This window comes from Liolophura sinensis, chromosome 12 (genome assembly GCF_032854445.1).
Source record: "Liolophura sinensis isolate JHLJ2023 chromosome 12, CUHK_Ljap_v2, whole genome shotgun sequence".
In the NCBI taxonomy this organism is placed as follows: Eukaryota; Metazoa; Mollusca; class Polyplacophora; order Chitonida; family Chitonidae; genus Liolophura; species Liolophura sinensis.
Window position 1 is genome coordinate 26931502 of NC_088306.1, and position 11113 is coordinate 26942614.

An 11113-nucleotide genomic window follows, 5' to 3' on the forward strand; every position below is an offset into this window, starting at 1 on the left:
CTCGTGATAACGCCGGTAAGTCAGTCAACCTCAATTATGCTAATTTGATGATGATTTATTAAATGTGGTAACAACGTACATAATTGTGATTAAGCGTTGTTGCTAGGGGGCGTTTAGGTTTCTACCATGTACGTACATGCATTCACATAAACAATTAGAATAATACCCTGATTGAGGTAAACTGACGCGAGACCATTTTTCTCCGGTTACGTGTGACCATCTGCCAACTATCATGCTGGCGTAGCTGCTCTGGTTTTACCATCTACCAAGTACAGCATTTTTACCATGCTGTACTTTACTCTTTCATGGCATAGAAACTTTTGCGTGCAGTATTACACTCTATCCCTTTGAATCTGTCTTCTATATTGAGAAATACCAGAAGTCACTACCATCATTCCAATTTGTCTCTGCTACGTGCGTGTAATATGTCAGTTGTATTTTTCATTTTATTTTGCTGTTCAGTATCCGTTAGTGTCCATTAAAAATTGAAACATTAAAACATGCTGGTATTAAGTGTCCTGTTTATATATTCCATTGAACACGTACTGAAAATGCGCTTCATGCATCTTCCCCCGCCATGTGTCTTTGAAAAGCGGCAATTTAAATTGTTAATCTTTCTGTTAACTTTTAACATTTAGTTCACAATGTTATTATTCTTTCCGCAAATATTTGTATTTCGATGGTCTTAATCGAGTTCTAAGAACGATATCATTTCCGTTAAAACATCACGAAAAATGCAAATTTCTTACCATTTTATTATAAATAAGGACGTGACTTGTCACACTTTTCAATTAAAATGTAGCTTCGTTTAACACCCAAATGTATTCCACTAATGGCATAATATTTACACATAGATAGGTAAAACAACACCTGACAATTGCTGACATTAACATCAACATCTTATAATTGGACAACACCGATACGCTACAAATCGTCGCAGTAGTAAAATTCTGACATTATGGCGTTGTTTTGTCCTCTACCACTTAATCCTGTGCGTTAAAAACTAGCCCAATGGACAAATTACCAGACCCCAGAATCCAATAAAAGGCATATACTTTGAAAACACTGATGGCTAGTAATTCTAACTGTTTTACGTCATATAATAACACGGCAATAGAACGGGACAAGACCGGTCCTTGACGGAATTTTAATTTCCTGAGCTCATGTTTTTTTAGCACTCCTCGCTCAATAGATTCTCCGCTGTATTTTCCATCGACACGCCTTCAGTTTTCATTTCCATTCTGCAACCTTTCGATTTCGAATTCAGAAGGCACGGCTTGCAGAATATTTCAAGGAAAGTGTTTCGGAATGATGGTCCGAGTGAAATGTAAATGAAGAAATTCACAGCAAAGCTGAGGTAATATATCATCTGTAAAACATGTTGGATCAGGTAAATGGTTGGGGACGAGTCTGTCGTCTGTTTGGTCATTAATTCGACGACCGCTCGCAGTCTGACGATGTGACTGGGAATATTTAGAACGAGAAACGTGAAAGAAACCCAAAACAACATCCTGGTTACTTTTGTTTGCAATTGCCCGCTTCCTTTACGCATGTCCGCACCTCTCTTTCGGTAAGTTTTCATAATGCTGTAAATGATCCGTCCAGTGATCAACAAAATGATGGCGGATGGTATGGCTAAGGTGATTAAACAATCCACGTAAGTCAGCGCTGTGTTGATGATTTCAAAGCGCTGTATCATAAAACAGTAGGACTTTTCATTTTTGATAATGATTCCGTTGGTCCAAGTAGAAAAACTATATATCATACATCCAATCAGGGAAGTCAGCATAATCATGAACATTGCTTTTTTCACGGTACAGAATGCGGACACTTTGAAGGGGTGACAGATTCGGTAATAATTCTCCACAGTCACCCAGACGATGAACCAAACGGACAAAAAACCGCAAAGATAACTCAGGAAAATCTCCACTTGGCAGACGCCTTGCGTGTGTATCAGCGGAACCCGCAAGTGTTGCAGCCACAGGACGAAAATGCAGAGCAGAAATCCGGTATCCGATATCGCCCGGGCCGCCAGGTACAGAGAACAAGACAACTTCCGTAGTTTTTGCCTGAGGAAAATGAAGGCGGATAAGACGTTTCCCGTCAAACCAATCGTCACAATCAGTGGTATGCCGATCAGCTCCATGTGCTTCACGAAGAAAACCAATCGTGCCGCGTCGGCGCTGAGATTTCGGGTATTTCCGGTGAGCTCCGGCACATCCATGGATCCGTTAAGGACATGGTTTGTGGCGACTGGGTTGTCCATCGTACTGTTTCCCATTCCTCGCAGCCTCGCTACCGAAACCAGAGATCGTCTCTCTGAAAGTAAACAAAAAATTATAAAATTTTCTTCATATCGGTTATTTGTATATACGATGTGTTGTTTAAAATCTGATGCTCTTTTCAGCGTAAAAACCATGGAAATAAATGAATAATTCTTTCCCAGTAAAGTGTGTTGTGCTTTAAAATTTACTTCGTCGTATACATCAGACCTTATCTAATTACTTGCGGGGCCTCCGTGGCTCAGCTGGTTAGCGCGCTAGCGCCGCGTAATGACCCAGGAGCATCTTACCAATGCAGCCACTGTGAGTTCAAGTCCAGCTCATGCTCGCTTTCTCTCCGGCCGTACGTGGGAACCTGCGGATGGTCGTGGGTTTTCCTCGGGCTCTGTCCGGTTTCCTCCCACCATAATGCTGGCCGCCATCGTATAAGTGAAATATTGCGCAGTATGGCGTAAAACACCAATCAAATAAAATAAATAAATATCTAATTACTTAGATTTAGAACCTTAGGGACTCGAGAGCGTGACGTAACTAGTCAGACGGCAACCGTCGTCGTTGAATTTATCCCTGAAGCAAAGGCCGCTAAACCACTTAACGGCCTGTATCATTCCACGTAGGAGACACTGCAAATTTATTTAGACATACTACCTCGATACTACCTCGTACTGTGTGATGAACCGAAGACTGAAATACAGCGTACCTGTGAGTTAGCAAGTACCCGGTATTTGGTTTCAGTCTTTCTAAAATGGCTCGTTAGTGTCTCGCTACAATTAATACAAAGATTTCCAGTATCAGCTTTTATACGTAATTCGGTCATAAAATATAACCGTAACTGAGTGTGGTTTACGCGAACTGCTTAGTTTGTCATGTCATTCATATTAGTTACTTGGTAGACTGAAGAGAATGAGAAGTTTAGCTGACAGAGACAGTAATTGCTTTCGTTTCGTCTTGTATTACGAACAGCCATTGAAGAATTCTGAGCTATTGATTTTGCAGCTGCGGTTTGCAATGGGAGTACTCTTCAATTTAATCTTTTCGATGCAGTAATAAAATGTTCTGCCTTATCAGATATTGCAAGATTTTCATATGTGAATAATATATATATATATATATATATATATATATATATATGTTGAAAATAAGCTGATAACTCAGAAGCCAGAGCACACCCAGTGTAAACGTAAATGTGCTTCAGTAAAGTAAAAAATTGAGATTAAGGTCACAATGGAAAAATACATGCGCTGCTCGTTTAAACACATGAAATTCTGTATGCCATGTACATAGCAGTTCCATATGTTAAATCTCGGCCAATAAAATGCAGTCACAAATAGCAAAGCCTGGTCAATAGAAAAAAAGGTAAAAATTTGATGGAATGTATATGTAGAACGAAGGTTTAGAGAGTAAAGTATATATACATTTAGCCGCTCACGAATCCTTGTGGATAATGACATGGCTAAAATGGTTTAACAAATCACAAAGCCGTGGATCAATACAACATGCATCTGTTGCAAACTTAAATGTGCTATAGTAAAGTAAACCTCACACCGGTTAACATTGGGAGTATTAAAATGGTTGTTCAGGCGAGCAAAATAATAGATATACTACGTATACCTGGAATCATTCTCCTGCATGTATGTCTATAGGGCGAGGATGCCAGGTTAGACTGATTATGTCCGACAGTCATATCATCTTGGGAGGTTATTGAATTAAGTCAAAATAAAATACAAGTTTAACACTAGCTGGTTCAGTCGTTAATAACATGGCCTGACAGAGGACCTGAGTGAAGAGTTTACTCTATGAGACAAAAATTGGACGGCCGTAAATAATTACCTCCACTGATAATGTCGCTGGAAGCAACACCAAACTATCGTGTATGGTATATAGTTTTCATTGAACAAGTGATTTGGGTATTTTAGGTAATTGTGCGCCACTAGCTTGCTCTCCGGTCGTATGTGGCAAGGATTTGCAGCGGCTTGTGCATGGTCCGGAGTTTCCTGCGGGCTCTGTTATATTTGCCATAACAAAATATTGTTAGAGGAAGAATAAAAAGCGCTCAAATACACCAAACAGACGTGTGTTTTCATCCGCACTTTTGTTATTTGGTTAAACTCACGAGTATTTTATTTGCTCGGATCGGTCGGCCAGTAAGTTGCGGATTGTTGGTTTTTTTTCCACGGGCTCTGTCATATTTTAAGTAGTACACACCGATCAGCAGAATACAAAAAAAAAATTTTAGATGAAATAATGTAAAGAAATTTATTGGAGATGCGTCAAAATGTAATGTAAATAAGTAAAGTAATCGCAGTAGGTGTGGATTGAAACCTTGGGTAGGGAATTAGTACACTCACAATCTCACCGTTTGACCACCCTTGGAAACAGTGCCGGTCTTGCGGGGCCTCCGTGGCTCAGCTGTCCAACGTTCCCCAAAAACAGCCTGAAAACAGTTGTACGCACGTCTGTACGTAATAAGTCTGAAAGATCGCCAGTAACTTGCCACGTTTATGCAAGGCACTCCAGTTTCCTCTATCGATAAGACTGACAGCCATCCTATGAGCAAATAATTCCAGAGTATTACCCTAAGAAACTATGCAATACTGGTTTAAAGATGCAGTACAACCTGTGAAAGCTGACATTGGGACCCAACCTTAAAGGTCGGTATGATGTTAAAACCTTACACACAGGGACTATATTTGTAATTTGTATGTTTGTGAGTTCATGTCGCCAAAGTGCTGCCGCCGCCAAAGTATCATGCCCACGACAGAAATCATGACACCTCACCCAGTCATATTATACTGAAACCGGGCCATCCAACCGTGTTTCCTTGATCTAAAGTCTCAGTGTTGAACGCCAAGCGAGCCAGCAGACAGCATCATTTTAGCAAGTCTTTGATAGGTCTCAACAGGGGATTGTAATCTATGCAACGGTTGAAAGTCTGTATGTCCTTACATGTGACATTTATCTGTCTCGTCAACTCAAGTCACACAGGACGCAGCAAAAATATCAAAATGTATTCGTGACAAATGACAAATTAATCATGTTTTTTCTTGATCGTATATGTGATACGCATACTGACAGTGAGAACCATCATTGGGAATTGTATAGCGCACAGACATTGAGTTTGCCTGTTATTCTTCTGTGTGTGATGATAAGTGCAAATTGATCTCTGTGCAACATTGCCGTGAAAATTGGCGCAGTCTCCGTGTTTATTTATTTGCGTGCAACGAAACAGACATCGTGCTCTTTTTGCACCGATTCTGTTAATTCATTGTTTAGGCTTGTTTGGTCGTGTTTTTCAATAGGTCGTAAAGTTTAGCCAGCGTCGTCAAAATGCTTTTTACGACCAGGTGCAATGCTATACCACATATTTGTTCGTTCAAAGGGAAGAGGCAACATGTAAGTGACACTTGTACAGTTTTTGTGTACATAGAGCATTTCTTCACCAAAATCAGCAAATAATTCTGGTTTGAGAATTCAGCCGATTTCATCGGTCACAGATTTGTCTATACTTCTGCTGAATTTACAATATAGTTGCCCCCTCACAAATATAAAAATTGAATGTAAAGACACTTTATCAGAAGTAAATTTATGAGGTTATTAAGAAATTTTACGTGACCAATTACGTAAGGTCTGTGTGATTTGGGGGGAATAATAATCAATTTCGCTTTAATTTAATGTCACAAAGTGTTAGGCTATGAATTTAAGCGACGTAAATAATGCAGGGAACTTGTGCGTTACTTCAGATGTGTTTTCAAGGCCTAATTGTTCGAAAGTGTATTACCTGTAGTTAAGCTGGTATTACGTCATATTTCATTTTTACGATTTTTGCCAAATTTAGCAGCCTATGAAGTTAAAGCATAAGAGCAGAAGATTTGGTTCATATGTACTGTATCCTTACGCAATCTCTTTAGGGGCTGAGTGCAAAATTGAAAACTTGGCTTCAAAATCTGGTATTAATCCTGAAAAAAAGCCTTGAACAAGCGGGCCTGAATGGCAATAGACCTATTACCGATTTTGCGGAAAGAATTCAAACACAGAGCAGCACATCATTAAGCCACAATAGCTAGACTCCAATTATCTATACGGGAATAAAGTTCAAGCTCTTCAGGCTTGGCATTTCTTGGAATGCCCATTGTGCCTCTTTCAGTCCCATGGTGAGCTGTTATTGTGTAACGCAGGCCTTAAAGTGTGCTGGCAGATGCATTTTGGTGGGTGTGGGTTGAATGTTGGTGGAATTCTCAGGCTTGACAAGGGATGAAATAGCCGCTTCAGTATTATGGTCAAGCTGGCACCTCCAGACTTCTGATGTGGATCGATAAGCTAAAACTCGAAATTTCTCCTATCATGACCTATTGGGAGTTTTACTTACAACATCTCATTAGGTAGATAAGTTTGCCGAATGAAGGATTTCAGGGGCTTTTGTGGCTTCAGTGGTTAAGTTGGCAGCGCGATGCAATGACCCTGAAGCTTCTTACCAATGCGGTCACTGTGAGTTCAAATTCAGCTCATGCTGGCTTCCTTTCCGTGGGGAAGTCTGCCAGCAGCCTGCGGATGTCGTGGGTTTCCCTTTACGTTTTCTTCCCCGTTTTCCTCTCACCATCATGCTGGCCGCCGTCGTATCAGTGAAATATTCTGGAGTACGACGTAAAACACCAGTGAAATAAAGAACTGGATAAATCAAGGACTTCCGGGACAGGGTGGGAGGCGAGAAGCTTGTAGATGAAGGAACACCATGGTCAGAGTGTTTGCTTGAAGAAGCCTGGACTTGGTGGACAGGCTAAGAAGCTAGGAACTTGCGGTCAAAGGGAATCCATGGACAGACAATTTATTACACATTACTACAATTATTCAAATGCTCGGGGATGCCTAGTCCTCCAGCAGAATTCTGATTTATGCAGGGTTACTACAGCACGGAGAGTAAAACCAGAGATGCGACGATAGTGTTATATATTTATAGAACACTTTTGAGCCTAGAGATAAAGGTGCCTTCCATGGTACAATTTTGTGTGTGCGTTTCTGTATACTCATGATAATATGAACTTGATTCCGTTAACCTTGTTACACTGGCTTAGACAGATGGGTGAAGCAGTCGTACGGGACAGTTAATTAGCTTCAGATAATCTTAGCCTTATCAGTCGACCATAGATCGAAATAATTTCTCGCAGCGCTGCAGTAAAAATAATATATATTAACGGCGTAACCCTACCCTAACTAGCGTGAACGCCGTGTAGGTGGTGAGACTCACATGTGGTGAGGGTGGGTGTGGTTGATGATGGGATGGTTGCGCAGCAATCGTGTATAAACAGCGTGATGATATGGTCATCGTTGTCGCTTTAATATTACATGAAAATTAAAGACACTAGACCTAATGTACGTAAAGTATGACTTGATGTTAATAGCCGTATCGTGGTTTCCTCGATGTTGGATGACCGAGACAGTGAAGTTCAAAGTAAGCTAAAGCACGCACATTTAGAAAATTAGAAGCATCGCCAGGTAACCACTTTTATCCAATTAGGCGTTGCTTATATCTATATGATTGCTGCAACATCCTGCTTCCGGTTTCACTAAAATGCCCTATCGCATGGCCTAGTAAGAATTCCTCTTTAAAAGTTGGTTTATAGAATAAGCACACGTGTGGTTGTTTAGGTTTGTCTCCACACTCCTTACGTAATACCTAAAGCTGTGTGTTTTGTCTAATAACACTGAAGATTTCCTTTATGTTTAACAACTATTCTCCCGCCATTATGATATATTTCTGTCTGTTGATACATTCATTATTTCCTTTATATATCTAGGTGGAATGCACAGACCGTGCGTGGTTTGTTTATGTATTTATTGATTTATTTCCTTTGTTTAATAACTTATTCCTGAATATTTGCCTCTTGTAGCGATGTCAACCCCCTGCGCCAGGTGCCACATTAATCTCCTGACAGCAGGGTCAGCTGGAGGTGGATTCGAGCTCGACTTCATTGTACAGAGCCAAGTAACGGTTTAATCGCCGTAGCACTAGGAAAAATTGATAGATCGAGGGCAGCTCGGGCGGTTTACACAAGCCAAAAAACGTGACCTAAAGTAAGTCGGCTCCATTTAGACCGGCTTTTTCTGATCAACCAATTTCGGTGGCCAAAACTGGGACGGCTCGATTTAGTCCGGGTTTTTTGTCTGTGTAAAAGCAAGACGGGAATTGCTACGAATACTAATTCCACATCTGACAGGTGCAAGTTATATCTGCTGACTGACGTGTAAACGCAAGCAGCATTAAATTGGTGAACGAAACTGAGCCGACCCAAAAATAGGTGATCCTATCCACATTGGAATGCCTATCATAAAATGGTCAAGATGGCTTGGAGATATCGTCTAACTGACGTCAGGTGAGAAGTGTTCAATAATCCTCTTCTCTGTGCCTTACCGCGCCGGCAGATGTGTGCATGGCAGTGTCAGTGGCTAAGAGGATTTTGGTTCCAGTCAGCGAAGAAGACTCTCCAACCAGATGTCAAATATCAAAATGCGCCGAGAAATGGGCACCAAATGTCAAACCAAGTCGCCCAAACAAACATTCATATACCAGCCGTCAACCAAAGTGTCCACTTGTTGTTAATAGTAGCGAAACCGATTTTCAAATACTCATTCAACATATTAGCACTAAAGCCCCAAGAAAATACATAAAGTGAAAAAATTTTTGCAACGAGAAACACTCAAAGGCTTTCAATGATAACGGAAAGGTGAAAGAGATGCTCTAGGCGAATGAATTTACCCAGCGTCCTTCCAACTGAGCTATTCTACGCATAACTGTACATGCTGTGGTCTCATTAGTTTTAATGGGAATGAGCCTAATGTCCAAATATGATTCAGCAGTCGCCATTGTGGTTTTACCGTGTGAAGTAACATGTTGAGGACGACATACGAGCACCAAGACACCGATAGCAACTGCATGCCGATCCCCATGCTGAAGAGCGATCAGTCAGTATACCAAAAATACATCAATAAAAATTTAATACATTTGAACCTATTTGGTATTAATTATTAATTTATTTCATTTGTATTTTACGCCATGTTCAACAATATTTCACTTCCGTGCCACTGGTATAAAGTATGGTGTGAGGAAAGTGGACAGAGCCCGATGAGAAACCACGACAATCTGCAGATTCCTGGCATACCTACCGAGAAGCTGAATTCATACTCACATCAACCGCATAAGTCGGTCTCCCGAGTCATTGTGGTGCGCTAGCACTCTGACCCAACCGACCTTCTTCTCTCGCAGTAACGTTTGTTTCACACACCTCACCTAGAATGTGGCAAGATTCGTGGTCCAGTGGTCTAGTATGGTGTCAGGGGTTAGCATATGCAAGTACCAATCGGGTTCAGTGCTGGTTTGTCAGTAACCTCCTAATGGGTTGATGGTTTAATCCCCTGGCACACCGGTTTCATCGACTTATAAATCTGAGTGCCATAATGCAAGTGGAAAGTTCTTTAGAACAGAAAGGACCACAGAACCACTGATAATGGGCTAGAAGGTGTACCACAAGAACTAACCACTGATAATGGGCTAGAGGGTGCACCACAAGATCTAACCACTGATAATGGGCTAGAGGGTGCGCCAAAAGAACTAACCAATGAGCTAGAGGGTGCGCCACAAGAACTAACCACTGATAATGGGCTAGAAAGTGTGCCACAAGAACTAACCACTGATAATGGGCTAGAGGGTGTGCCACAAGAACTAGTCAGTGCTTATTATCAAAATAGTGTGAAAAAAGTAAACACAGCGGGGGTGTGAGCTGATTCTCTTGAGATCAAAAAGGAAATTGGTTCCAGGACTTTTTTTAGCGCAAAAAGTTGCCCGATGTCTTTTTTTTGTAGTTTGTCAACAAGAAACGTTCGCTCAAGATACATCAGCACAAGGTTAAATACCAACACTTCCGTTAACCACACATTCCTGTAAAAAAAGGAAGCAAGTTTCGGCTGCCAGAAAAAAAGTTATGCCAGAAAAATTAGGCGATATTTCAAGCAGAAAATCTAAATAATTAATAGTAGTAATATTTATTATTACATAAACAGTTATTACTATTTAAGTATATGCATGGACAGTTACAATTGAACACTGAGGTGAATTGACAAGGAGACTAGTTTTCACCGGTTACATGTAACCATTTACAAACTATTACAGTGTAGTCGCTGCACTGATTCATACTCTTTATGCTGCAGGCTTCCATTTCTACTAATCGGTTCATTGACAAAGACCTGGATGAAGACTGACTTAAAAGAACCATTAAACAAAACGCCAGACAGGAGCCCAATCAACCAGAGGGTTATATTGGCTGTAAATATTAGGAAAATGAAATAGGTTGGAAATCATAACCAATCTGTCAGAATCTAACAAATATGTTTGATTGGTTTTAAATACGTCTGATGTTTTTGTTTGAATCTGGATGTTCTCAATATCGCATCGAAAAGAATTAACTGTTCTTGTCAAGGTAAGTCTGCTGTATTGTTAAAGTGGCATAATTATTCATTCTGATGTTAAACTTAGTCTGTAAGAAGGTTTATCACAAGACACATTTATCAAAAATAATCTGGCCTCAGAGCCGTCGACTGAACCACGCTTTATCGCTCAATAATGTTATTAAAATAAAACGTTGTAGAAGTAGGTAAGCAGCTTGAAAACACTTGCGGGCTCGCTTCAGGACAAAGAACGTAAACAAAATTACCAACATTTACGACGGACAGCAGAGTTTATTACCCCTTTCTTCATAGTGTAAACCTGGCGTTGCTAGTTTTGGTAAGAAATGATGGTGTTGAGAACATTTTACATAAATATTCCCTTTTATGTACCTTTA

At 40.5% G+C, this 11113-nt stretch overlaps 1 protein-coding gene across 1 annotated transcript; it reads right to left on the reverse strand.

The window, feature by feature from the left end:
• Positions 1 to 927: 927 nt before the first annotated feature.
• Positions 928 to 2266, reverse strand: LOC135479837 (neuromedin-U receptor 2-like). Its single transcript, XM_064759740.1, has one exon. The coding sequence runs from the start codon at positions 2264 to 2266 to the stop codon at positions 1172 to 1174; it is 1095 nt and encodes a 364-aa protein (XP_064615810.1). The 3' UTR covers positions 928 to 1171.
• Positions 2267 to 11113: the final 8847 nt, after the last annotated feature.

Bases quoted from the DNA above. Each gene is read 5' to 3' on its own strand.
- LOC135479837 (XM_064759740.1), bottom strand. From the start codon at position 2,266: ATGGACAACCCAGTCGCCACAAACCATGTCCTTAACGGATCCATGGAT.